This window comes from Vulpes lagopus, chromosome 23 (assembly GCF_018345385.1).
Source record: "Vulpes lagopus strain Blue_001 chromosome 23, ASM1834538v1, whole genome shotgun sequence".
NCBI lineage: Eukaryota > Metazoa > Chordata > Mammalia > Carnivora > Canidae > Vulpes > Vulpes lagopus.
Window position 1 is genome coordinate 63,330,169 of NC_054846.1, and position 27,746 is coordinate 63,357,914.

Below are 27,746 nucleotides of genomic sequence, written 5' to 3' on the forward strand. Positions count from 1 at the left end.
GCCAGAGAGGGATTCATCGTAATCCCGTAATCCCCTTTACAAAGTGCTGTCACATCCGATGCTGAGTCCGGGCCACACGACCGCCCAGGAGGTGGGCAGGGTGAGGATCTGGGATCCCCATTCTACGGATGACAAGTCTGAGGTCCCCAGGGTTCAGGGTTGGGCCTGAGGCTGCAGGGGCAGCGGCTGAGCCTGTGACCTCGCCAGGCCTCCTGCCCGGAGCACCCTCCGCCAGCTGAGGGGGGCAGCAGGGGGCTGATTTCTACCCTCTGAACCAACTCCCGAGTAAAAAACCACAAATCATTTATTCTTTGGTCGTCTACACCGACACTTAAATACCGTGTTGCTGTGGCACGGCTGCCCGCGCAGCCCCCCACGGTGTCTCTGGGCCTGCGTGCCAAGCCCTCAGCCAGGCCCGGGGAGGGAGGGCCATCCTGCCATGTCCACTCTGAGAGCAGCAGCACCGTGCGGACGGCCGCCACCAGGGTCTCTCCCGTTGGTTGGGCGGCAGACATTGGTTTTCCTGCTCCGCAGCCCCGCGGGGGCTGGCCAGGGTGGGACACAGTTCCCGAGGTGGGTCTGCTCACCCATCCTGAGCTGGGCACTGTCAGAGCTCATCCTTGCGCCCCACCTCACTGCCAGGGAGCGACTCCCCGACAGGCTGGGGGGGCCCCTCCTGGGTGTCCTGGGGCTGCTCCTGGGAGAGGTCCACCTCTTCGGGGCTGAAGAGCATCCTCACCAGGTCATCGGCCTGCACCCGGTCCTGCAAGGACACATCCCTGCCTATTCAGAGAAGCCTCTGGACCAGGTGCCACCTCCTGGAGAATGAGAGGTTCTTCCCCCACAGCCCCCGAGCCCATCTGCTCCCCGGCAGGTCTTATCTCTGGGCAGACAGCTGACGTGCTGCCCAACCAGGCAACCGAGCACCAGGACCATTCCTCGTCTTGGCACCCCAGCCTGGAGCCCCGTTTACAAGTAACGAGGAAGGGCCAGGGCGGACAAGGCCATGTGACCACGGGGACAGCATGCTGGGGGAGGAGTCCCTGTGGATCCGGGCCTGGTGTTCCTTTACGTCCAGGCCGCTACCAGGCAATGAGACTGGGGAAGGTAGCAGCGGAGGGGGGCCCCTCCCAGAGCAGGTCACAGCGCCACCAAGGGCTCTCACCCGCTCACTGTGCCGCGCGTCCAAAGTGAACCACAGGGCGATGGCACAGCGCTGCCCTCTGGTGACAGCCTTCACTCCGTGTGGGTTTTCAGTGCCTGAAGAGAACCCCACGGCCCTGCCACACTGGGGCTGCACTTCTGCCTGGAGGAGACACAACGTGGGGGGTACACAGCACACAGACCGTCACACGGGGTCATTAGGGTCTGGGGAGAAAAGGTGGCCGGTCAGAGGCTTGAGCGACACGTCTCAAAGCCCCCCGGGGTTCGAGGAGGGGGGCCACTGCGCTGTGAGGGTTCCCGTCTCCCAGAGACAGGCACGAGGGCACACTCACCGTCACGGTCTTGGCGTCTAGTTCAGTGAAATAGAACGTTCCTCCATCGAAGTCCCCGTTTAGATAGAGAATGGCACTGGGGACAACAGACAGCGTCTCACTGTGGGCCTCCTCCTCGTCGTCCCGCGCCCACGCCAGCCCACAGCTCCGTGCTTGCACCTCCAGGTGCTCTCAGCCAGCAGCTGCGGGGGAACCTCCCACCCCTCCACCCTCCCTCCAGAGGGGCCATGTCCTCCTCCTCATCACACCACACGGCAACGACTCCCTTTCTGCCCGACTGTGAGGCCAGAGGGTGTGGGGATAAGGAACTGGATTCTGGGGACAGCTGGTCCCACGCCTGTGTGCATGTGTATAGGGGACGGGGCAAGGCGCAGGGTCCCGGGGGCCTCAGAGGGCCAGCTGGCACCTGTAGTCCCGGAAGGTGTAGGCGGGGGGCTCCTTGATGCACACCAGGGCCTCAGCATTCAGGATGCAGTTGTCCACGTGGACTGGGTGGCTACTGTCCTTCCTCTCAGCCTGTGCCTCTGGGGTCAAGGTAATGCACGTTAGTGTGGGGGCACCCCAGGAAACCCTGCAGCTGTCCTATTGGCACGGGGGGGGGGGGGGCTCTTAAAATGCGTCTGGGTCTATGGGGATGGCCAGTGAACTAGAGGGTCTCTGGCAAGCGGGTGCAGCGAGCAGGGCCGTGAGGCTCTAAGGAAGGGCAGGTTCTGGTCTGAGCAGCGTGACCCCGCTTTTCCGGCTAGAATTTCCAGAACAGGGATCCCCAGGGAGGTGAAAGCGAGGAGTCGGGAGGTGGCAGAATGTGGGGTACAGTGAGGCCAGGTGAGGATGGCACAGAGGGCAGCAGACAGAAGCAAAGGTAAGCAGCTGGCTTCAGCAGGGCCCCGCGGGGGAGAAGCCATGCAGGAGGAAGGCCATGGGAGGGGACAGACAGTGCGAACTGCAAGTGCCAGGCAAACACATTTACGACAGGAACCACGGCCCCCAGCGCAAACCCCAGGCACTCCCTGAGCAGGCTGGTGGCTCCATCAGGTCCCCGGCTGCCCAGTCGCCAGGCCCCGTCCCTCCACCTCCTATACCCCCCTACAGGCTCTCTCCTCTCTGCTCCCACCGCCACTGGCCAGGTCAGGGCCTCATCCTTGCCCACTCGGGTCCCTGCTGACCAGCTTCCTGCCCTCTGCTCTGATCCGCGCTCTCCAAATCTCTCACCACAAAGCAGCAAAATGAGCCTTGTAAAACAAAAAGTTCTCACCAAGTCCCTTGTGTCTGATGACCCTTCCTGGCTCCCCCCTGCCTGTCCTCTGCTTTGAGATGCCGTGATGCATACGGTTGTGTATCTGACACAGTCCTGTGGGTGTGTCCAGATCTGATAGGACTGCAAACCTGGGGGAGAGGAAAAGCCTCTACTCCCTACCACCCAGTGGCACAGGAGTGCCAGGGGCCTCTGCAGGCGATGGCATGACACATCTGGCTTGGGCCACGCGTGACCTTGGGGCACTGGCCATACCTCATTGTTCCTCAGGACCGCAAACGGGAATGCAAGAGAAAGAAAGTGGACGGGGAACGACCTGGAATCTGCTCTGGCTTGTAGAACTCGATCTCCCACGGATTTGGTGTTTAACGACAGAGAACTTGCAACATAGCTCCTAACTGACCTACAGGCCTGTATGCCCCACAGCATCACTGAGGACCCACGGCCTTCAGGATGACAGACTCCTGAAGGCGGCTCTCCACAATCGGGCTTCTGGAAGCCTTCCCGAGCCTTGTCCCACAGCCGCCACGCCAACCGCACCCCCCAGAAATGGCCACTTTCTCAGTCTCCATGACCAGGCTGCCCAACGCCTGCACTTTTTTGCAAGGGCTGTTCTCTCAGCCTGACACTGTCTCACTACCCGTCCTGTTCATCCTGCACAACCGCCATCACCTCCTCCGGGAAATCCCCCGGACTCCCTGGTAGACTGGCGACACCTTCCGCTGCACTGATCACATGGGGTCGCCACCTTTTGTGCTGGTTTCGACGCAAAGGGCTCTGCCCCATCCCCTTCCAGGCAGTCGGCACCAGCGCCCCCGGACACCGCGTGTGCCCAGCGGCCGTGGCAGGGGTGCAGGAGGCTCACCTTCGATGGCGGTGCGGCACACCAGGTGGGAGTAGGAGAAGTAGAGGGGCGTGTCCAGGCGGAAGTAGGACTCCATGACGCGCCGCACCTTCTCGGTGACGTTGTAGTACAGGTGCGCGCTATGCAGCGGAACCCTGCCTTCCTGTCCCAGCTGCCGGGAGACCACAGCGGCCCTGAACGCCCGGCTGTGCGCCCAAGGACCCACTGAGGCGCCAGGCCGCCGTCGGCTCCCAGGCCCCCCAGTTACCCCCAGCCTGCCTTCCCCCCCGTCCCTGCGAACGGTGCCGCAGCCCCCGCTTCAGGAAGCACCCTCCCCACGCGGCCCCACGCAGGGCACTGGTCCCGTCTTGCGGGTCACGCCTGGGTCATGCCTGGGTCACTAGCCAGGCCTCCCAAATCCACTCCCTCTACACATCCGCCCTCTGTGGCAGTTGGACATGACAGGCAGGTGTCCTCACGTCCCCCAGGCCTGAGCTTCCCCCGTTCCCCACGCCCGAGGACGCTGAGTCCAGACTCTACCTTGAGGGCTTTGAAGACCGTGACACCATAGAACTTCTCACTGGGGGTGTGTGGGGAGGTCTGCCCCCGGTAGCCGTCCCCCGAGGTTGCTGCTGCCTGCAAGGCCCAGAACACAGGTGGGCTCAGCCAGGGCAGCGGAGGGTCCGCGGGGAGGCCCTGGGCGAGCAGGTGCCCTGGGAAGCAGGTGCCCTGGGTGAGCAGGTGCCGGTCTGGCTTTCCCTTACGTTGGTCAGTCTCTGCAGCTCTCGGCACTCCTCAGGGGAGATCATGCCGTCCATCACCACCCTCTGGGAACCGTTCAGCACTCTGGAGTTCATGGTGAGGTTGATGCCTTCGTAAAGCAGTGGGCCACCTGTAAAGCAATGACAAGACTGGGCTGAAGCCGGTGGCACTTCTGTCCAGACCTTCTCCGTTGGATGGGAATGGAAATTCCAGTTGTTTCCGGGTCCCCAGAGAAGCCTCCTATTTAGTCACTTCCAAAGGGCCCATGTGGGGCTGATAAGACAGGAGAGCCAAGCCCTTGTCCTCACCCCTTCCCCAATAGCTGTTGGCTCTTGGGCCCTCGCCAATTGTTGGAGGATATACCACAGACACACTGTTAAGCCATGAGCTCCAGAACCACCAAAAGGTGGGTTTGACTCCTGAATCCTCCACATATTAGCTGTGGGACCTCAGCAAGTTCCTTAACCTCCCTGAGCTTTCATTTCCTGGTCTGTAAAACAGCATCTACGTCCTGAGATTGGTGCTTGTTTGATGTGAAGAACAGGAAGGCGAGTTAAAAGCTTAGCACGATGCCTGGCACAGAGGAAAGGCTCAGAATCTCAGCTGCCATTGCACCAGCCACCGGCAGCATTTATTTAAAACGAGGACCTCAGTCTGTGCACCCATCTCCCAGGCAGAAGAACCAAGAGAAACAACAGAGTGAAAGCTGCCTGAAAACCAAGGAATGCAGGACAAATTCTTTTTGTGTCCTAATCTTGTGAAATTAGCCACTGTTCACTTAAGCAACAGCAGAGCCCAGGACAGCCTTGTCTTCTATCTCTCGCCATGTCCCCCGCTGCTGGGGACCTAGTGGAGACTCAGGTCAACACCAGCTATTGGCAGAGGCCGCAATGGTGCCAGGCCGCTCGCTAGAGAGGCGAGGGTCTCACACCTGCTCTCCCAACAACGATGCAAACAAGGCAGACCTTGTGCAAGCACCAAGATAGCTGGTGCCGTGGAAATTCAAAGGAAAGAGGGAGGGGATCCCCAGGACTGGGAGATGATGATGGGTGGGTATTGGGAGGAGAGACAGGACAGGCATGAGTGCAGACAGGCCCGAAGAACAGGAGCAGCCCGGGGCAGGTGAACAGAAGGTATAAGCAGGGGAAGAGCACACCCCGTGGTTAAAGGGGCAGGGTCTCAGTGTTTGGAAGGCCGGCCTAGCCACAACAGGGGTCAAGCCCAGAGCAAGGATGGACAGGAGTGTAGACAGCGGGGGCCAGCGGGGGCAGAGGCGGGGCACGGGGCCACAGGGGAGAGGAGAGGCTTGGGGAGAGAGGCGAGGAAAAGCAGTCTCAGAGCAGCTTGGAGGAGGTGGGCAAGGGGAAGAGACCTCAGATCCGGAGGTTCGGCAGCAGGATGCATGCTGGGAGCGGAGTCAGGATGAGTTTTGTGCAAGCCACGCCGACTGCACTGGGCTCAACTAGTGCTGCTGTGGCACCGGAGTCCTACTTCTTAAGCAAAGGCCAAGCCTGTGCCTCCTCTGGGTGCACGTCCTGGTGAGTGAGGAAGGGTGCCAGGCGAGGCTAAGCCTGGCCCTGGGGCTGGGGACGGGCCAGCCAGGGTGCAGCATGCCAGCCTCGCTGCCTCCACGACAGCCACGCATGCCGGGGCTCTGGCCCCTCACCTTCCCGTGTCAGCCGGCTCACATCCAGCGACTCCTTGGTCTTCTCCTCCACCAGCGTCTCAATCTCCTTCATAAGGTTTCCGATCTCCTGGGAGATGCGGACGGCTGTTTCCCGTTCGGACCTGTGAGCACAGCCGCTCTGAGGCCTGTATTCCGGGGCCACCCTGGCTCCCACCCCAGCTTCCCAGCCCTTCCCGGAGTGAACATCTGCCTGGGCTCAGGAAGCCTCAAGTGCATCATCAGGCCGCTCCAGCCATGCAGTTTCTTCAGGGTCCTCACTTTTGTTTCTCTTGCAATCTTTTGGGAATCACCTCTTCTGGAGTCCATGAATCCTAAAAGCAGATGGGGAGAACACTGAATGCTGCAGGATGCCCTCCTTCATCTTCCAGGTCTCCTGCATAGACTAGGGCCTGGGGAGCAGCTAGAGGGATTCTTTAACTGCCTTATCAGCTGCCTCCTTGCAGGAGGTAAAGACAGAGCTCAGAACCCCGGAGTCACCTCTGGCTGCCCAGAATCCCCCTTTGTCTTCCTCTGTCTCTCATCTGCGGGTTTCACAGATCCCATGTCTGGCTCAACCCCTAACAACTTTTCTCCTCCAGAGTCATGCAGCTAACTGGCCCTTCTCCTGCACCCCAGAACCCTCCTCCTGCACCCAGGCTCACCGGATCCACAAAGGGAATTCCGAAAACATCGTAGGCGAAGAAGAGCAGCTCTTTCTCCAGCAGGCTGCGCTGTCGGTACTCCTGGGCGCTCTGGGGAAACAGCATAAGGAATGCCCTGGAATTTAGCCCTGTGAACTCGGGGGGTGGGGGGACCACAACCCCATGCTCTACACTGTTGTCCCCGCCACTACTGCATCTGCTGTCCAGTCTGGGACAGAAGGCTCACCCCCGTGCCCAAGGGTGGCTCTGGCCTGACACCAACACAATACCCCGGAGGGTGGTACCGCACCCCCATGCCCCACGCCTCCCCCATTAATCTCCAAGACAGGAAAGCTGATGGTTCTCAGGAGATGTGGAAATATTCCTCAAAAGAGGAGAGTTCCCTCCTGACTTCCGCAGGCGTTCAACGGGGAGGCAGGAGACCCAGGTGTTGGGTGACCCAGGTGTTTCCAACCACCGCTGAAGTTGACACTGTGCTCCTCGTTGTACAGATGAGGACATCGAGGTGCAGAGGGGGTATGCGACGTGTTTAAGGTGACACTATCAGAAAGGGAGCAGGGACCGACACTCCACCCCAGGTCTTCCCAATCCCAAAGCCCACGTGCTTTCTTGTTAGGCCCCCCGCACCCCACCTCCCCTGAGACCCCAAAGAGCCTGGATGGTCCCTCCTGGGGAGCTGGGGCAGGCCACCTGGCCCTTTCCCCGGTCCCTAGGGCCGGGACACTAAGTACCTGCTGGGGTCACATCTCTCCCTAGGTGCCCTGCTAGTCTCCAAGCAGCAGGAGGAGGAGAGAAAAGAAAAAGAAGACATTGTCAGTTGAAATAAAGGTTGAAAGCAGTAAGGAAAGTGAGTCCTACATCACCTAGCATATTTACCCAACAGGGAGAAGGAGATTTCCTCCTGAGGTGTTTAAGTGATTCACCAAGTGCTAGACACCACGCTAGGCGCCTTTTCTCGTTAAACCCCTTCCCACAGCCCTGGGGCTGCGAGGAATAAACGCCTACGGCCTCACTGATTCACGGAGGATGAGCTCGGGCTGGGAACTGTGCCAGCACCGGGCCGGTGGCCCCTGTGAGCCACAGGCCGCTGCGCAAGCCAGCCCGCCGCGCAAGCCAGCCCGCCTCCAGGAGCCCAAAGGTTCTCTTCTCTCAAGTGGGAGAACAGCGCCCCCTGCCACGGCCGCAGTGGGGATCAAGAGAGATGAGGGGGTGAACCGCATAGCGCAGCTCGTGGCCTGGGTCAGGGCTCAACAGGTGCCAGCTGCTTTCTTCCCTGAAGGAGAGTTCTGGTGGTTTATTTTCCCTCTCTGCCCCACACTCACTAATAGGATCATAAAGGGGGCGGGGCGGGGGTGGTGTCTAAACTCATGGAGACAAAGAGACATGAGGAAGTACCAGCTCAGATGCAGACTGTCACCATCTAGTGGTCAAAGAGGACAACGAGACAACTACAAGGTGACTGGTCTACACAGGATTGTTTCTACTAGAGACGCAGGGTTCCAGGGCTGGGAAGAAGAACCTGGGTTTTCTCCCTCAGGGCAGGTTGCAGCCCCACCTCAGCAGGGTGTTAGGAGAATCGAATGAAATAAAAGCTATGGGAAGACTCTGCAGACCCCACACAGTTGAAGGGTCGCTCGCTGTGCTCAGCGGTAAGCCCCCAACAACCACAAGGGGAAGTCGGCTACCGACTCATCCTCCACTTCCCTCTGCCAGGGGACATAGCCACCTGGGGCTGGAGCACAGGCAGGGTGAGGAAAGCACCCTGCTCCACCTGTGTGCTCCCGAGCTAGGTGGGCAGCACCAGGCTCGCGTCTCCCCAGCTGGAGACTTGTGTCTAATTAAACACAGAGGGAGGCGTGACCACCCCCCGCCCCCCCCCCCCCCACTCCACCAGCAAGTTCTCCTCCTCCACCCAGCAGCTCCCCTCTGCACTGGTCTCCTGCTTCGAGCTCTTCCCATTCTAAGCCTTGCACCATTACACCTGGTTGGGCTACTTACTGCTTAAAACCCTTCAAGCGCCGCCTTCTGTCTGCCTTTTGGGACAGAGGCCAAGGTGCTCGCAGGGCGCTCAGGACTCTTCAAAACCTGACCCTCCCAGGCCTCATCATCTGTGTCATCTTCCATGTACATGGGACAACTGTCCAGATTGTTTGCACATGCTGTCCTCCATCTGAAAGGCCCTTCCTTGCCTCATTCACCTACCGAAGGCTTTTAAAGCCAAATGCCAACAGCACTTCCTGTTGCAAAGCGTTCCACGACTTGCCAGGCAGTCGCTTACTTCTACAGCTTGCACACCTGTCCACTCTTAGATGTACTACAGTATTCTATAAGTTTTAGATTATATACCGTTCTGTGTCGTCAGTGCCCTAAGGTGTGCTTTAGACGGCATTCCAAAAGACACGAAGGTAATACATGTATATCTAAAAGAGGTCCAGAGTACTGACAGGCACGAAGAGAAACAGGTCTCCCTCCCTACCCCTGGCCTGTCGGCCCACGCCTCAGGGGTAAGCTGAGGAGCAGTTTCTTACCAATCTGTCCAAAAAGTTTACAACTTAAAAAATATATATGTATTTTAAAAAACATAGGGGTGCTTGGGTGGCTCAGTCAGTTAAGCATCTGCCTTCAGTTCAGGTCATGATCCCAGGGTCCTGGGATCGAGCCCTGCATCGGGTTCCCTGCTCAGCGGGGAGCCTGCCCCTCCCTCCCGCTCATGCTTTCTCTCTCTCAAATAAAAAAAATCTTAAAAAAAAAAAAACATAAATAGGATAGAATTTAATTCTAGTTCTAGGTGGTTTTTTTCTTTACCTAAAACAGTATCATGGAGACAGCTTCACAGTGGTGCAGAGTAACCTACTCACGCAATGGAACAGTCGTCTCATATACAGCTGAATGGATGTACCACCAATCACAGCCAGTTCCCAAGCAGATGGCATTTAGCTTGGTTTGGTTGGTTGCTTTTAGCAGCAATGTTCCGATGCGTACCCATGCACGCTTACCTTTGCATGCTTGTGCAACACCGCCGTGCGGCAAATCTCCGGTGGCACAATTGCTGGTTAAATGATCGGTCCAGTTTACGGTCCCATCAGCAGCCTGGGTGTAGGCTGCTTTTGCACCCTTACATTTGTCTCATATATTTGTTGCATAAACAAATGAGTTGCCTCTAGTGTAATCATAACTATTCACTATTTTTTTCCTCCGACAAAATGAAAAACGAGTTCAAAGTTATATTCTTACATAGAAGGTAGGTGGGGTTTGAGAGCAGCCAGGGCATGGGTGACTGAGGCTCGCCTTCCTCTCACTGCTCTGAAATCAGGGATCACTGCTGCGGTGACCGGCCACCCCGTTTCAGGAGGTGGCTGAGGTTAGAAGTGAGGAAACCAGCCCCTGGTACTTGTGTGCCATCGGCAAGGCCCCCCCGATGCTGCCTATCCACACAACTCGTAGGACACACTCGTGCCACACCTGTTGGTATACAAAGTACAATTCTCCTCGGTAGGCCATCTGCCCCTCATGCTCATCTTGTGTTAAAGAGTCAGAACCATAATCCCACTCCACAGAGGGAGAAGCCGAGACTCAGAGAGGCAGGGTTGTGTGCCCGAGATCCCACGCGACACGCGCAAGATCACACAGGAGCCAGGGCTTGAGCCCAGACCAGTGACTCCAAATCTGACTCACCGTTCTGGGCTCAAGAAAGAGAGGGTCCAGGGTCTGTGTAAGGCGTACATACAAAGATCGAGGTTCAGGTAGTATCACATTTCACAAAGTTAAATACAGAGAACTTTACATGTTTTTTAATTACAAAAAGTAATCTGTGATTCCACTGAAGGGAATTCAGAAAATATAAGTAGGCAACATAAGAAAAACCACCCATATCCCACTACCCAGAAATAACCAGTGTTAACATGCCAGTGCGTCTGGCCATTGTGTCTCCGGGGGAGTGAGCTGGGAACGATGCCGAGGAAGAGCGGGGAGAGGGGCAAGAAGAAGGGACAAGGAGGAAACGGAGGCCAGAACACAGGAGAGTGAAAAAAAGAATTTCGCGAAGTTAAAAGTGATAGATCTGGGCCAAATGATATCAAATCTCAAAGCAGAAGTGCCAAGAAAGGGGAAAGGGGTGCCTGCATTGCAGTTCTGCTTTTCTCTAATCTTTTCCCCAAGATTTTATTTATTTATCCATGAGAGACACAGAGAGAGGCAGAGACATAGGCAGAGGGAGAAGCAGGCTCCCCATAGGGAGCCCGATGGGGGACTCGATCCCAGGACCCTGGGATCACTCCCTGAGCTGAAATGCAGATGCTTAACCACTGAGCCACCCAGGCGTCCCTGCTCCCTGGTTCTTGAGTGACAGGTGCATCGGTGCACTTGCACCCAGCCCAGGGCCCCCTGCCCCGGCCCAAGCAGTGCCAGACTGCCCCCCGCCCCCTGCTCTTCTGCCCTCCGATCTGGGCTCTGCTGGCAGCTGCCCGAATGAATGCAAATCTCTCACCTCACGGGGGCCGATGGATCTGGCTGGTTCTTCTCCAACCATGGCCGTATAGTAGGCCAGATTCTGGTTCATCACCTCATCGTTGGGGAAGAAGAGGAGATAGGTCTTGGCACATTCGATAGCCTGTGTGTAATTCCCAACTGCAAAGCAGAAAAAGCAATGGCTGAGAGGCGAGGGTCCAATTCTGGGCCCCGGGAACCACCGGTCAGGTGTCTCAGCACAGCCCCAGGCAGTGATGGCACAAGGTGGCCCTGCTACCTACCACAGCTGCTCGATCTGAGCGACAAGTTCTCGAAGGATGAGAAGAGCAGAGGTTACACAAACACAGAGTGCAGAACTGATAAGGGGCTCAGCGTCCGCAGGCCTGCCTGCTACTGAACTCCCATATCTTTAGAATTTCACCGGTCAATGAAACGCTGGCCTCCTATGAGACGGGTTCCAGGACAGCCCCATCCTCCTACCTCCTTCTTCCTACTGATTTTCAGAAGGTGGAGACGGTACAATAGCAGATGGCCTCTTTGCTCACACGTGTGGTCTCAACTCAACGATAAACACCCCACACTCCTGACTATGCGGTGATGCTTAGCACACAGCAGGAACTCAGTGGGGACCTGCTGACTCTTGGTTCTTGGATACGGGCAGCCCCCTGCCCAGAGCACCAGTGCTAACCTGGGGAGAAGGGCCGGAAAGGGTCCCGGGAACTGGTTTCAACGGTAGCACACCCTTGCCTTTGCTCTGACTGAACTCTGATGCAGAATCAGATCATAAATGTTACAGAACGGATGAGAGATCCTAGGTCTCCCCCCACCAGCTTTTTGGGCTGCTGGCATCGCCTTCTAGGGCCAGTGGCTGTCACTAGGGTCACAAGTCACAGTGAGAAGCCACACATGTTGATGTGCTCAGTGGCCGTCATCCCTGCCTATCCTGCTCATGGCTTCCTCCTGAAAAGCAGCAGAGAAGGAAGAAAGGCGGCCTTACTGTTATAGTAGGCAAACTGCAGGTAGTTATAATGTGATGGGAGGAAGTCTTCAAAGGGCTTCTCTCGACTTGGGTGGGACGCAAGCTCCGTGACGCAGTTCTGCTTACAGCTGAGGACCTGGATGTAATGATCTGAAAGGAACCAAAGACGGGGAATGACCATCAGGTGGAGCTTCAGGATTTGAATTCTGGTGAAGAGGAGGAAATTCAAGTGGAAGGAATTCTCAGTCCGATTCCCAGATCTACAAAATCAAATTTCGGCTTGAGGCTGAAGACACCCAGCGGGTCTTGTCTGCACAGGGTCCTGGGAGACCACGCCGGTAGGGGAGGGTAGGGGAGGGTAGGGCAGGGGAGGCAGGGGAGGGGAGGGGAGGGCAGGGCAGGAGAGGGCAGGGGAGGGCGGGGGAGGGGGGCAGGGCAGGACAGAGCAGGGCAGGGCAGGGGAGGGCAGGGGACAGCAGGGGAGGGCAGCGCAGGGGAGGGGAGGCCGGGGAGGGAAGGGGAAGGGAGGTCAGGGGAGGCAGGGAAGGGCAGGGGAGGGCAGGACAGGGGAGGGAAGGCAGGGGACTGGAGGCAGGGGAAGGGAGGGCAGGGGAGGGCAGGACAGAGCAGGGCAGGGGAGGGAGGGCAGGGGATGGCAGGCAGGGCAGGGCAGGGCAGGGCGGGGCCTCAAACCTGCGATGGCCTGGAAGAGGTCGGCGTTGTACTCCAGGTAGTTATAGCCATCATAGTCGTAGGGCCCTTCGCACAGGGCGCGGCACTCGGCGTCGGCCACCAGGTACTCTTGCAGCGCCGCCTCCAGGTGGGCCACCGCTTCATGTGGCTGCTCCTCCGAGTAGAGCCGCACTCCCAGCCGGAACTCGTGCTACTGGGAGGAAGGGGGACTCAGCTGGGGGCCCAAACACAGCCCTGGGCCCTGGGGTGCGGGCACCCCTGCCACGTGCACCTGCACCCTCACGGCCTGCTTCAGGTCAGCGATGGAAAAGTGTGGCTGCTACCTAGTGAAGGCCTTCTGCAAACAGTCTTCACAGTTTTCTCTGGAAACTCAAAAGCATTTAGCTCAATCTAGATAAAAGATACATGGCAGTTCATCCTAATTCTCTCACACTTTCTATAGGGATGGTAGTGCTCGAAATTAAAGAATGGGTTTTGCTCTCTGTGGGACACAGCCTCCATTCTCAGGAATGGTAACCACTTCCGTTTGTCACAGAATCACTAAAAGAAACTGTGCGATTGTATGATGTACTAGACATACACAATCTACTTTTTTTTTTTTTAACCTAGACTTCACACCCAGCATAGAGCCCCAAAGCAGCCTGAACTCACAACCCTGAGATCAAGACCTGAGCTGAGATCGGAGTCTGGCACTTCACCAACTGAGCCATCCAGGTGCCCTCATACAATTCGCTTTTATTTTTTTATTTTAAAAATATTTTATTTATTTGACACGAAGAGAATGAGCACCAGCAGGGGAGTGGGAGCAGCAGGCAGAGTGAAAGGGAGAAGCAGGTTCTCTGCTGAGCAGGGAGCTGGATACCAGCTGGATCCTAGGACCCCAGGATCACGACCTGAGACGAAGGCAGATGCTTATCAGACTAAGCCACCCAGGCGCCCCCACAATTTACTTTTAAGGGAGTCATTTTCAGGGGTGTCTGGGTGGCTCAGTCAGTTAAGCGTCTGCCTTCGGCTCAGGTCATGATCCCAGGGTCCTGGGATTTGGTTTCTTGCTCAGTGGGGAGCCTGCCTCTGCTGCTCCACCTGTTTGTGCTGTCTTCACTCTTTCTCTGTCAAAAAAAATAAACAAAATCTTTAAAAAAAAATAAAGTAATTCTGATATTGTTTCTAATATTTCTATTTCTAAACTATTAAAACTTAAGAGAATATAAGCTCTTTATAAAATGCTATATCACAAATAGTATCTCTCATGGAACACTGACTTCTGCTAAATGAACAGAATTAAGTGGCCTGCCTGGGTGGCTCAGCAGTTGAGTGTCTGCCTTCGGCCCAGGGTGTGATCCCAGGGTCTGGGCATTGAATCCTGTATCAGGCTCCCTGCGAGGAACCTGCTTCTCCCCCTGCCTGTGTCTCTGCCTCTCTCTCTCTGTGTCTATCATGAACAAATAAATAAAATCTTAAAAAATAATAAAATAAACGAACAGAATAAAAACATCGAGGAACACACTGTACCACTTACTGTAGTGAGGGAAAAAACCTACACAGTAAATCAATACAATTATGCATAAAATGGACTATCCCACAGCCATTAAAAATGGTATTTTTGAAGAATCTGAAGCCATGAGAGAAGGCTCGTGATATGGTGTTAGTTCAAAAAGGATGATGAAAAGTACATATACGACACCAAATTAGGGGTGGGAAATTAAGATACAGAAGACTTTTAAAAACAGGCCAAAATAGAGACGCATGGGTGGCTCAGTGGTTGAGTGTCTGCCTTCAGCCCAGAGCATGATCCCGTGGTTCTGGGATCGAGTCCCACGTCGGGCTCCCTGCATGGAGCCTGCTTCTCTCTCTGCCTATGTCTCTGCCTCTCTCTGGGTCTCTCATTAACAAATAAGTTTTAAAAATATATATTAAAAAAAAGGCTAAAATACGAACTTAACGGTTTTCTTAACGTGATAGTATTATAGATGATTATTTTCTCTTTTATACTTCTCTGCATTTTTCTATAGTGTTTTACAATGAACATCTACTACTTCTGTAATCAGAAAACAAGCCTAGTAAATATCACTTTAATAAAAAGAGAGTTGGGGGGGGGGGAACGACAAAGTTTTTTTCACCATATGAGGCTTGGCCTCTAGATCCTTGAAGTCAGCCTCCTTCACTCCAGACATGGTTTGGTAATAGTCTAGGTTTTGCCGCATCTCCATGTGTTCAGGATTGCCCACGAAGAAGGTGTGCGCTGCTGCTACGGCTTTCTCCAACTTGTTGATCTAAGAATAAGGTACAAAGACATAATCCTCATCTCCAAACCCTGAAGGTTTGTGTCCAAATGCTCAGTCCACAGTAAACAGGAAATCCCAGCCTTCCTGAGCCTTCCACTCAACAGTATGCTCCAGACCTTGCCAGCCCCAGAAAACACATCCATTGCAGGAATTAATTACATACCAAAACTTAGAGGCACATGGCACTTTGGGCAGAATGTCAGCCATTTCCCAAATCAGGCTGAGCCGGTCCCCAAATCCTAGGAGGCAAGCCTTCGACAGTGTAAACATTCTATTTTTAAACAAAGGCGATACTGTAGAAGGACTGCTATGGAAGAATGACTGTTCAGATAATATAGTCTCAAGATTCAGAAGCAGCAACTGAGCTGAAAAAAACTCTAAGGCTTCAAGAATTTAGTTGTACGGGAGAAAGAGCAGTTAATGATTACACTGTGCCTGAGGATTTCCCTAGAAGATACTTTTTTCTTGCATAAAGTGTAATCTAGGGTTTTTGACACATTCAACGAAAAGATGGGTGATGGAAAAAATCCTAAGGTCTTTTACAAAATCTGGTTATGGCATCTTCTGACCCAAAGCTCAGGGCTCATGAGGTTAAAACAAGTGGTTATGCTGAAATCTGAGGAGAAAAAAATGTGCCACAGGCCGCAAGAAAGCCCATAGCAGAGGACTCTAGGATATCGGTGCTACACAGGTTCTTACGTAGAAGCCAAAATAAATCACTGATGATCTAATGTTTTTCCTTTTTTCATCAGTACTAGTAAATGCATGCTAAATGAGGAGTCAGCCCTGGCTCTGACCTTCAAATAGCTAGGTGACCCAAAGTCAATAATCCTCATCTCTGTAGCTGTTTTGTAAGCTGTACAATTAGAAATTCTCACAACTCTGTCCCTTCCTATGTATGGATTTATTCTCTTGCCTTTATCTTTCTGCATTGCTCCTGCATCTCCCAGAGAGAGATCTTCTCTCTCTGCCCCCAGTCCCTCTTTACTCCCCAAGCACCCAGGCACCTAACTTCCTTTTCTCGCGTGGACAGCCAACTCCTCTCCCAGTGGCTAGCTCTACCACCACTTTCTCCTCCCAAGGCTTATTCCACATTCCATAATTAGCATACCAATTAGCATACTAAAACCCGATTGATTTTGACACTGGCTCAGGAAGCCTGCAGAGCTCCCCCTCCAGCCTGCCCTCACTCTATCTGGAATGGCCATCCTTTCTCTCCTAGAGTGATATTTAGGACCAACTTCAATTGTCACCTCTTCTTTCAGACTCCCTGGTCTCTCTGAGACAAAGCTACATTCTCCCTCCTTGGTGCTCTCATAGCCCTACGTACACACTCTTTTAACAGCTCTTTCTATAGGGAAGCGATACAGAACAAAACAATACAAAGTCAAGTATTTTAATGACCCATATAAGAACTGCAATGTATTCCAGGTATTCAGGAAACGTCAAAGAATTTGAGAACGTGCTGTCAAGTGACATGACCAAAGACATGACCCACTTATTTTGTTTCAAGTACAGGACTTTTCTGAGTAACCAGGAGGCCTGGCACAGAACTGTGTAAGCAAAGTGCTTGTGGAGACGTGGGAGTCCACGGCCCCCACGTCCTCTAAGTCTCTCTTTAGGTGGAACTGACTGTCTGTTAAACCAAGGATGTAACAGATTTGCAACACAGCTCCTCCTGCTTCTTCCTTTTCCTCTAATAAAATGGAGCTAATAGTAGCACTTACCTGCCAAGACAGTGACAGGATCTGGGGAAATAAATCAATAAAGACAAAGTACCTAGAATAGTGCCTGAAAGTGTATGCTGCGCAGCACCACCACCACCACCACCACCACCACCACCACCACCACCACCACCATCACGCAAGCCAGGGGCACTCCCAATCCATGTATCTACTTGGACTTAGGCCACTCTGGAATTCCTAAAAATACTCATTTTCTTTGAGAACCTGACAACAGCCAGAGGGTCCCGCTGCAGGGAGGGGCGAGACAACCCTACTGGCGACGTGGCAACCTCACGTCCTGAGAGAGAGCAGCAGGAAAAGCATCACTCCACAACGAACCGGAAGGCAGGTCTTGTAGAAAGGTTCTAGCTTCTCATCGGACACTTACAATGAAATCTGGGCGAGACACAAGCTACCGCTTTTACTTGTCTCCAGGAGGCCTCCCGGGGAACACGAAGCCAAGTTTTGCTCGGTCCGCGCCTCCACCCCAGGCCGGACTCTGGGGTTGCCGTCGGCCTACGCGAACCCGGCGCAGCAGGTCTGCCGGCGGGGTCCCTGTTCTCCCTGGGGGTCCGAGGGGGCTCCCGGCCTGGAGGCTCCCCTCGCTCCCGGAGGACACTTCCCAGGGCACCACCCGTCCTCCCCCGCCAGGTTCGCCCGGGTCATCTGCACCCACGGCGGAAGGCTCCCCCCGCCCCGCCCCGCCCCGCCCCCCCGGGCCCGGGCAGGGCCGCACCTTGAAGTAGGCGACCTGCAGGTAGTTGTAGGGGCTCCGCTTGCGGAACTCCAGCTCCAGCTCCTCGCTGAGCGCGTGGGCGGCCGGCGGCCCGAGGCAGCGGCGCAGGCAGGCGGCGCGGTGCAGCAGGCCCCCGAAGAAGCGCAGGTCGCGCAGGGCGGCGGCGCCCGAGGCCGGCGACGGGCTGGGGGGCGGGGCGGGGTCCGGCTCCCAGGGCAGCTCGGCGGCGCAGCGCGTGCGGCAGCGCAGGCGGAGGGCGCGCAGGGCGGCCCGCGAGCGCAGCGCGCGCTCCATGCTCAGCACCACCCCCGCCCAGTCCCCGCGCGCGTAGGCCGCGGTCCCCTCCGCGAAGAGCAGATCGGGCGGCGCCATGTCCCATCCCGCCTCGGATTCCACCTCGGCCCGGGAGGCGGCGGCGGCGGCGGCGGCGGCGGCGGCGACGGCCAGCAGCGCGGTCAGCAGCCTGGAAGCGCGCGCAGCCATTGCCTCCTCCGACCTAACGGGACCGCCGGCCTGCAGCCACCGAGGCCGCAGTCCCCCCCCGGGAGCCCCGCCCCGGGGCCCGCCCCCGGGCCCGCCCCCGGCCGAAGCCCCGCCCCCAAGCCCGGCCGCGCATGCCCAGGGAGCTGGCACCGCCTTTCTGACTCCACGCAGGGCTGGACCGCCGAGCCCCAGCCGTGGCCCCGCCTCTGGGCGGGGCTTCCCGCGGTGTTGTCCAATGGCTGGGGAAGGCGGAAGCCCCGCCCGCGGGCCTTTGTGCGCATGCTCTTCCGCCGGGCGGCGCGAGGGTGCGGGGAGGTCTCAGGTGTGATGGCGAGCGCTGCCGCGCTGGGCCCGGCTGATGAGGTCCCGGCCAACGGAGTGGTCCGGCCGGCCACGGGTCGGGGAGGTAGGCAGGGCGGGAGTCAGGCGGGAGAGAAGCCCTCGCGGAGCCGCTCGTCCCCGGGGCTGCGCGGGACGCCGAGGGCGGGTGCTCACGGGCTGTGTTCCTGCGCAGGTGCGGCGGCGGCCCTGGTGGAGCGCAGCTCGAGCCCCGGCGGCCTGGCCCTGCTGAGCCCCTACCACACCCACCGGGCGGGGGACCCCCTAGACCTCGTGGCGCTCGCACAGCAGGTGCAGAAGGTGAGGTGCGGCCGCGCAGCCGGCTCGGCCGCCTTTGGCCTGCGTCCTACGACGGGGACCTCACAGCCTGGGGTCGCATTTGTTTATTGATTAATTAATTTATTTATTCTTAAAAGATTTTATTTATTTATTCGTGAGACACAGAGAGAGGCAGAGGCACATGCAGAGGGAGAAGCAGGCTCCATGCAGGGAGCCCCACGTGGGACTCGATCCGGGGACCCCGGGGTCACGGCCTGGGCCGAAGGCAGACACTAAACCGCTGAGCCACCCGGGCTGCCCCGTCTCCATTTTTTAAAAAGAGATTTTATTTCCTTATGTGACACAGAGAGAGAGAGAGAGCGCGCGCGCACAAGCAGAAAGAGGAGCAGAGGCAGAGGGACAAGCAGACCTACCCCCCCCCCCCCCCCCCCCCCCCCCCCGCGCTAAGCAGGGAGCCCAGTGCTGGTTTCCATCCCAGGACCCTGGGATCATGACCCGAGCAACCCGGACCACCGGGTTTGTCTCTATTTTACAACACGGGGAAGCTGGGTGTCGTTTGGAGTTGGTAGCCTGACCCCAACTCTGATCTTCTAAGACCAAAGGCTCCTTCAGCTGCAGTATGAGTGCCTATAATCTGGTGGAAAGTTCTGCACAGCACTTTGGATATTCAGTATTTCATTTGGGCCCCAGGACAGCCCCACAAGGTAGGCAGGACAGAAGTTACTCTTCCCATTTGAGGCATGAAGAGAAGTTCCTATGGAAGTTCTGTGGATCGCGCTATCGCTGCAGGTTTTGCAGGGGTGCATAGTCCACTTACTTTAAACTGCTTCCTCTGAGAAATTTATCTGTGACCTGAACACTTTGAGAACTAAACATATAGAAGGACAAGGGCTCTTAAATTTTGTTCTGTGTTGTTATTTACTGGACACAACATTCCCAAGGCCAGTGCTTAGATATTCATTGCTAAAAGTAAAAGAGATATGAAATAACAGAAAAAACACTGGAAGTTTGGACACCTGCATGTTTTTTTTTTTTTTTAATTTTTATTTATTTATGATAGTCACAGAGAGACAGAGAGAGAGGCAGAGACATAGGCAGAGGGAGAAACAGGCTCCATGCACGGGGAGCCTGACATGGGATTCGATCCCGGGTCTCCAGGATCGCGCCCTGGGCCAAAGGCAAGCACCAAACCACTGCGCCACCCAGGGATCCCTGACACCTGCATGTTAATCCCACTTTTAACTTTTTTTTTTTTTTTTAAGATTTTATTTATTTATTCATGAGAGACACAGAGAGAGAAAGAGAGGCAGAGACACAGGCAGAGGGAGAAGCAGGCTCAATGCAGGGAGCCTGATGTGGGACTCAATCCTGGGTCTCCAGGATCATGCCCCGGGCCGAAGGCCTCACTAAACCACTGAGCCACCTGGGCTGACTTTTTTTTTTAAAGTAGGCTCCAGACCCACTGTGGTGCCCGGCGGAGCTTGAACTCCCCACCGTGAGATCAAGACTTGAACTGAGATCAAGAATCTTTGACTTAATCAACTGAGCAACCAATCAACTGAGCAACCCAGTCTTCCCACCCTCACCCACTCTCCATACTAACTTACATTTAACTTGAAGCAAATTATTTTTCTTTGGACTTCAGCTCCTTTTTAAAGATTTATGTATTTGAGGGGGGGGAAGGGGAGAGGGAGAGGGAGAGAATCTTTAGGTAGACTCTCTGCTGAGCGATAAGCTGTTTTGGGGCTCAGTCTCAGGACCCCAAGGTCATGACCTGAGCCAAAATCTAAGAGTCTCACGCTTAACTTAGTTGAGCCACCCAGGCGCCCCTGGACTTCAGCTTCTTTATCTGTAAAATGCAGAGTTTCAACTAGGAAAGCTCGTAGATCTAAAGCTATGAAAAACCGAATTCCATCTATATTTATCAAGACTTCCTGTTGTAGAACCCTCTTCACTGTGTAGCTGTAGGGCCCTACTGCTTTAATGCTTCCAATATCCCTTCACCCTGTATGCACTATCACATTTGGCCTTGCCTAAATTCAAAGGTCTGTATTTTGCTCAAAATTATTTAATAATTAATGTGTTCAAATTCCCTCACACATACATCTCTGTATTTCAGGATTTTTTGTTTCTTAAGATTTATTTTAGAGAAAGAGTGAGCATGCACAAGTGGGAGGGCCAGAGGGAGAAGGAGACAGAGAATCTCAGACTCCACACTGAGCATGGAGCCTGATGCAGGTCTCAGCCTCATGACCCTGAGATCACAACATGAGCTGAAACCAAGAGTTGGGTGCTTAACTGACTGCCAGCCAGGCATTCCCTGGCTGGGATTTTTTTTTTTTTTTTTTTTAATTAAGAAGTATTCTAATGCCTAGGAAGTTGCCTTTGATTCAAACTTTGTGACTTCTCTTTTCTAGAGAGGTGGGGAGCAAAGTATAACTTTCACGGATTAGGAGACTATCATGTCTCTTTGATTGGATCACTTATTGGGAGGGAGGCAACCAGGTCCAAAGCTTAGGCAAACATTCTCACGGGTTACTGAGTGTCCGTCATCTTTATTACGGTAGCCTGAAACAAAGAAAGATGGAACACCGTTTTTGCCCTTCATTGTATAATCTAGTGAAATATAGAGGGTGCATCATTGTGCTCCCTCCTTTTCTCCAATATTGTCTGTCACTATTGAGCAGCTGCCATAAAACACTAGAGACAAACAGATTGAATCAAGCGTATTTACTGTCTGTGTCCTGACATGTATTTTCTAGCAGGACCGACTGCTTATCAGCATGCCTATCAGCCATTTCCGTGTTAATGTGTGTACAGAAAGCTCAAGAGGTCTGGTATTAAGGCATGAAATTTGGAATCAGACTGATCTATGTTCAGATCTTCAACTGCCGTTTATTAGCTTTGAACCCTTGGAGAGGTTGGCTTCACCTCTCCGAGTATAATTCCTAACATGAGCCTGAAGTTACCATCTCCAACTACATAAGGTGTAATAAAAACCAAATGAGATCATATATGTGAAGGGCCTCAGCGTGATTGGGGCTGGAGCTTGTGTTTAGTCATTATAAATCCTCTTCTCATTTCTGTTTGAATTAGTCTCTTCTGTTTACAAGGAAGAGATTTGCTGCTACCAACTTAAGAAAAAGACTAACAATGAGGCCACTTTCTAACCTAGAACTGCCTTAGCTCTAGAAACCACCGACTCACTCCTTGGCCACAAGATCCCCTCATTGTCTTTGGAACAAAGTGCAGTACTTTCACTATGGGCCATAAGGCCTTGCATGACCTGGTCCCTGGCCCTTTCCTTTTTCAGACCCAAGTCAATTGTCATCCTCTGTAAGGTAAGGCCTTGCCTGTGGAAGGCCATACCCCACCCCATCCAAATGACGTACTATTACATTGAATTTGCCTCTAGGCTACACATGTGTTCCAATCCCTGCAGTCCTCATCACTCCCTGTTATTAAACCAGTTACTTCACTCACTTCTTACCTTTGATCTGCTTCTACCTCATTAATTATGGTTGTTTGTTTCATGGTAGCACATCATTATTCTGAGTCCGTATAATACTGGCTCTAATTGTCTTTCTGGTTGGTGTCTGTATTACTCACCAGAGCTATGCTGTACATTACAGTAGCCTCTAGCCACATATGGTTCTTGAGCACCTGGAATGTATGTATGGTTAGTGCAGCTGAGAAACTGAATTTTACATTTTATTTAATTTTAACTAATTTACATTTTAAAAGCTGCTAATCGATTGAATCATTGAACAGTTTTAAGTATACTTGGAACAAGCAAAGTACAGCTCTTTGAACTGTAAATTTATGAAGTCCAAATAGAGATTGAGTATTTCCAATCAAAATTTGGCATCCCAATTGATAGTATGTAAGTATAAAAATTATACTTAATATGAAATGTAAAATATCTCAGTAAAATTTGTTTTATAGTGATTATATGTTGGAATGATGGTGTTTTTTGACATACTGGGTTAAATAAAATGTATCATTAGAATTAACTTTACTTATTTGTACTTTTAACTCAACTGCTAGAAAATTAAGAATTACATATGTTACTTGATTCATATTCTTTTTTTTTTCCCAAAGAAGCCCAACATTTTATTTTTATTTTTATTTTTTTTAAGATTTTATTTATTCATGAAAGAGAGAGGCAGAGACATAGAAGGAGAAGCAGGCTCCCCGTGGGGAGCCTTGTGTAGAACCTGATCCCAGGAACCCAGGATCAAGACCTGAGCCAAAGGCAAACGCTCAACCACTGAATCACTCAGGCGTCTCTAAACCTCAAGAAGTCTTTTTTTTTTTAATAATAAATTTATTTTTTATTGGTGTTCAATTTACCACCATACAGAATAACACCCAGTGCTCATCCTGTCAAGTGCCCCCCTCAGTGCCCATCACCCATTCACCCCCACCCCCCGCCCTCCTCCCCTTCCACCACCCCTAGTTAGTTTCCCAGAGTTAGGAGTCTTTATGTTCTGTCTCCCTTTCTGATATTTCCCACACATTTCTTCTCCCTTCCCTTATATTCCCTTTCACTATTATTTATATTCCCCAAATGAATGAGAACATACAATGTTTGTCCTTCTCCGATTGACTTACTGCACTCAGCATAATACCCTCCAGTTCCATCCACGTTGAAGCAAATGGTGGGTATTTGTCGTTTCTAATGGCTGAGGAATATTCCATTGTATACATAGACCACATCTTCTTTATCCATTCATCTTTCGATGGACACCGAGGCTCCTTCCACAGTTTGGCTATTGTGGACATTGCTGCTAGAAACATCGGGGTGCAGGTGTCCCGGCGTTTCGTTGCATCTGACTTGATTCATATTCTAAAGGCATGTGTATTAAGCTGTAATCTTGCAGAGGTAGGGACCTCTTTCTCATATTTGCCAGTGCATCCGGGGTCTGGCATGGTGTCTGACACACCGTGGTTGTTCAATCTCTGTTTGTGGAACAGATAAATCATTGACCCCGTCTACTCAGTTGTTGATGTTCTTGTGTGATGCTGCCTTATACCTTGCGCTTCCTTAACTAACCAGAAAACTCTCTTAATATTTCTTTTTTTTTTTTTTTTTAAGATTTTATTTATTCATGAGATACACAGAGGCAGAGACACAGGCAGAGGGAGAAGCAGGCTCCATGCAGGGAGCCCGATGCAGGACTTGATCCCGGGACTCCAGGACTATACCCTGGGCCAAAGGCAGGCGCTAAACTGCTGAGCCACCCAGGGATCCCCCTCTCTTAATATTTCTTAGTTCAAATTTAACATCCTCATTTCTTCTCCTTAGTTGTATAAAACTGGGCATTAATTGGCTTTTCCTAAAAGTAAACAAGTAGTCTTTGACAGATTTCTGATGCCTGAGTGATAATCCTTCCCAGTACATGATATTGGTCACACCAGTCTCTGGCTTTGAAAATTATTCAATTTATTTTATTAAGCAATTTCCATTGCCTTCAGTTGCATTTCCTAGGGCATGAGAAGCAGTCTTGTGTGTACATTACAACTTTGTTTCAGGTCTACATCCTAGTCTTTAAAAATACATTTGAAGGTAACAATTAGGAATGCAAGTATAAGTTAAAATGTAACTAGGTTTGATGTTAATAATTCAAAGTAATGGTCAGATTAATAGGTAGTTTCTGTGTATAGCTGGATTCCTACATAACAGGTGATAAAAGCCAAATCACAGATGTCTTTGGATTTTTATTGTAAGACCCTTCCCTGACTTCAGAAAATATTTATTTATTTATCTTAAAAGATTTATTTATTTATTCATGAGAGATACACAGAGACAAGCAGAGACGTAGGCAGAGGGAGAAGCAGGTTTCCTGCAGGGAGCCCAATGTGGGACTCCATCCCAGATCCCGGGATCATGCCCTGAGCCGAAGGCAGACGCTCAACCACTGAGCCACCCATGCGTCCCTGATTTCAGAAATATTTAAACAGAAAACAAATGGAGACCAGAGGAATGAGTGGGTTTACTCAGGCAAAGAGTAAGAGGGAGAACACATCATATCAAGGAGACAACATATTCAGTGTATTTGGTAGCCTGTGAGAGCAGGGCATGTTGGGGACTGCAGAGGTTCAGTGTGACTAGAATATAGAGTGAAAAGGATAGAAAGCTTGGGACGTAGAAAAGAAGGAGGACTTAGCTCCGTGGTGTGGGGCATGTCAGGCTTCTCATAAGCAGTGCTATTTGGGCTGGGTGGGGAATGAGGGAGATGGGTGGGAGCTCATGGGGGAATGGTGAGGACAAGAATATTTTAGGCATCAGCAAAGAGGTTGAGATAACTCCTCACGCTGGGATCTGAGAAGAACATCGTAGAAGTCTGCCCTTTTTCCACCCACCCTTTGGTTTTGTCTCCTTTAGGCTGACGAATTCATCCGAGCGAATGCCACCAACAAACTGATGGTCATAGCTGAGCAAATCCAACATTTACAAGAACAAGCTAGGAAGGTAAGTAACAGCTTTTAGGCAGGCATTTGTTTTCTTCATTTTATTCACAGGATTGACTGATCTTGCTTCTCGTCGTTTAACTTACCTGTCTTCTTCAGTAGAACCTCCTAGAAATATAGAAGTGTTGAGTGAAATAGAAGAGGCCCAAGAGGTTAGGAGTAAAATCAGCTTTTTCACTGGGAGACCATTTCAGTGAAGTAAGGCATTTTTTTTTGTGTGTGTGTGTGTGAAGTAAGGCATTTTGAGGGGAAAATAGGTTCTCAGTTATGAAAGAAATGTACTTAGTACAGAAAAATAGGAAAGAAATTTAAAAGCCATTCAAAGCTAGTGATGTTCAACATTTTGAAATATAATTATTTGAAAGGCATTTGTACTGTTTAGTAGCATAGTCCAACTTTGGTCTCTTCAGAATCATTTGGAACCTACTTCTAAGTCTATGGGAGAACAGTTCTTTTTTTTAAGATTTTATTTATTTATTCATGAGAGACACAGAGAGAGGCAGAGACACAGGCAGAGAGAGAAGCAGGCTCCCTTTAGGGAGCCCGATGTGGGACTCGATCCCGGATCCCGGGATCACGACCTGCTCAATCGCAGAGCCACCCAGGCATCCTGGGAAAGCAGTTCCTAAGCTTTAAGTAGTTTCCAGTGAGAGATAATCACAGGATGTGAGTGCCTGTTACATCCGATACTTAATTTTTCACATCTCCCTGGTTCTTAGGTATTGGAAGATGCTCACAGGGATGCTGACTTGCACCATGTAGCTTGTAATATAGTAAAAAAACCTGGCAACATTTACTACCTTTATAAACGGGAGAGTGGTCAACAGTATTTTTCTATTATTTCTCCAAAGGTAAGAACATTTATTTTTGCACAAAAATCTACTCTAGTCTTTGAGAAATTCTTGGCTGTATGTGTCTGAAAATGTAGGCCTAAGGGTTTAGTAAATGTTCTCTAGAAAATTGGAGGTGTTGTGAGCCCAGGCGTGATTCTTAAAAAATATACATGAAAAATACACGTAAATTATTTCACAGTCATTATCTCTGTTAAGGAAGGTGTCGGATGTGTGAGGCAATGAAGATGATTCTGACTGGTCTGAAGTGGAAAACCAAAAAAAGAAATTTGTAGCGTAAAGTGAGGAAATAAGCCCAATTTCTTTACCTTCTCCCCCGATGAGAACTGTCTTCTTTGCCTTCTCCAGGAATGGGGTACAAGTTGTCCACATGACTTCCTTGGTGCCTACAAGCTACAACATGACTTGTCTTGGACTCCATATGAGGACATTGAGAAGCATGATGCTAAAATCAACATAGTGGACAAGTTGCTAAGCCAGCCAGCGGCCCTGCCTCCAAGCACTGAACCCACTTTCCAGGGACTGACTCAGGAGAGTGGACTCTGATAAACAGCTCCCATAACAAGGACCTGTCACCTCTTTGTTGGCCTCTTTCTCTGCCTTGATGGGAGGTGGCCTGAGAATTGAGGTGTTGTGGGTGAATCATGAACTTCTTGAAAAGAGACCTTGTGTGGGGTGCCTGGGTGGCTCAGTGGGTTAAGCGTCTGCCTTTGGTGCGTACTCTGTCTGTCTGTCTCTCTCTCTCTCTGTCTCTCTCTCTCCCTGCCCCTCTCCCTTCCTCTCTCTCTCCCTCCCCCTCCTCTCTCTCTCCCTCCACTCCTCCCCCTCTCTCTATCTTTCTCTCTCAAATAAAGTCTTAAAAACAAAGAAAAGAGATGTTGTGTGAATATAAATGCTGCTGTTCTTACTTTTAGTTAGGATGGTAGTGAATCATATCAGTCTCGGGATCCTCTCTGGGTCACAGGTACCCAGTCAGTCACTTTCAGAGTATTGGCCACTTCCCTTTTCCTTTATATCCATCTGTTCTCCCACAAGTCAGAGCATTAGGGAAAGAAGAGTTTATTCCCATGTAAAGGTTGATGAGGCATTTTCCAGAGAGGACTGTTTTTCATCTTACTGTACCCGGCAACGTTTGAGATTGGGTTGAGGTTGAACATGGTTAAAAAGAGGCAAACCGTGAGAGGGGCCCTTAACTGTAGAGAACAAACTGAGGGTCACTGGAGGAGAGGTGGGTAGGAGATGGGCCAGATGGGTGATGGGGATTAAGGACCGCACCTGTTGCGATGAGCACGGGGTGTTGTACGTAAGTGATAAATCACTAAATTCTACTTTTTTTTAAACATTTTTTTAAAAAAGATTTTTATTTATTTACTCCTGAGAAACGCAGAGAGAGAGAAGCAGAGACACAGAGGGAGAAGTCGGTTCCACAAGGATCGACAGGGACTCGATCCCGGGACTCCAGGATCACACCCTGGGCCGAAGGCAGACGCTGAACCGCTGAGCCACCCGGGCTGCCCTAAATTCTACTTTTGAAACCAGTATTGCACTATATTTTAACTAAGTAGGATTTAAACTAAAACATAAAAAAAAAAAAAAAAAAAAAAAAAAAAAAGATTGGGTTGAGGCTAGTGTAGTTCCAGCTTCAGAGGCATCTGGGAATAGGAATGTTAGGTAATGGAGGATGACGAACCACTCGGTTTGGCTAGACTAGGATTGTGCAATTAGGGTATTTTGCACTTTGGGTGAGGTTT

At 52.0% G+C, this 27,746-nt stretch overlaps 2 protein-coding genes across 3 annotated transcripts; one reads left to right on the top strand and one right to left on the bottom strand.

The window, feature by feature from the left end:
• Positions 1 to 286: 286 nt before the first annotated feature.
• Positions 287 to 18,137, bottom strand: P3H1 (prolyl 3-hydroxylase 1). Of its 2 annotated transcripts, none has more exons than XM_041738488.1 (15): positions 17,570 to 18,135; positions 14,945 to 15,097; positions 12,825 to 13,014; positions 12,150 to 12,281; positions 11,172 to 11,311; positions 6,686 to 6,775; positions 6,303 to 6,355; positions 6,024 to 6,145; positions 4,360 to 4,487; positions 4,136 to 4,231; positions 3,617 to 3,767; positions 1,903 to 2,020; positions 1,497 to 1,572; positions 1,166 to 1,306; positions 287 to 763 (listed from the first exon to the last, which is right to left on the bottom strand). In XM_041738488.1, the coding sequence occupies exons 1-15, from the start codon at positions 18,050 to 18,052 to the stop codon at positions 608 to 610; spliced, it is 2,229 nt and encodes a 742-aa protein (XP_041594422.1). In that variant the 5' UTR covers positions 18,053 to 18,135; the 3' UTR covers positions 287 to 607. The 2 variants fall into 2 exon arrangements, 1 of the variants encoding a protein (XP_041594422.1); XR_005985245.1 differs by having other exon boundaries at positions 626 to 763; positions 1,166 to 1,368; positions 17,570 to 18,137.
• A 188-nt stretch (positions 18,138 to 18,325) lies between these two features.
• Positions 18,326 to 26,789, top strand: C23H1orf50 (chromosome 23 C1orf50 homolog). The gene is made up of 5 exons (XM_041737848.1): positions 18,326 to 18,458; positions 18,567 to 18,691; positions 25,059 to 25,145; positions 25,864 to 25,995; positions 26,344 to 26,789. Exons 1-5 carry the CDS (start codon positions 18,332 to 18,334, stop codon positions 26,539 to 26,541), a joined length of 669 nt encoding a protein of 222 aa, XP_041593782.1. The 5' UTR covers positions 18,326 to 18,331; the 3' UTR covers positions 26,542 to 26,789.
• Positions 26,790 to 27,746: the final 957 nt, after the last annotated feature.

Coding starts and splice junctions, on each gene's coding strand:
- P3H1 (XM_041738488.1), bottom strand. CDS start 18,052: ATGGCTGCGCGCGCTTCCAGGCTGCTGACCGCGCTGCTGGCCGTCGCC. Junction 4,232..4,359: donor AGCTGCAGAGACTGACCAAC/GTAAGGGAAAGC, acceptor TGGGCCTTGCAG/GCAGCAGCAACCTCGGGGGA. Junction 1,307..1,496: donor TAGACGCCAAGACCGTGACG/GTGAGTGTGCCC, acceptor TGTCTCCTCCAG/GCAGAAGTGCAGCCCCAGTG.
- C23H1orf50 (XM_041737848.1), top strand. CDS start 18,332: ATGCTCTTCCGCCGGGCGGCGCGAGGGTGCGGGGAGGTCTCAGGTGTG. Junction 18,459..18,566: donor GCCGGCCACGGGTCGGGGAG/GTAGGCAGGGCG, acceptor GTTCCTGCGCAG/GTGCGGCGGCGGCCCTGGTG. Junction 25,996..26,343: donor TTTCTATTATTTCTCCAAAG/GTAAGAACATTT, acceptor TGCCTTCTCCAG/GAATGGGGTACAAGTTGTCC.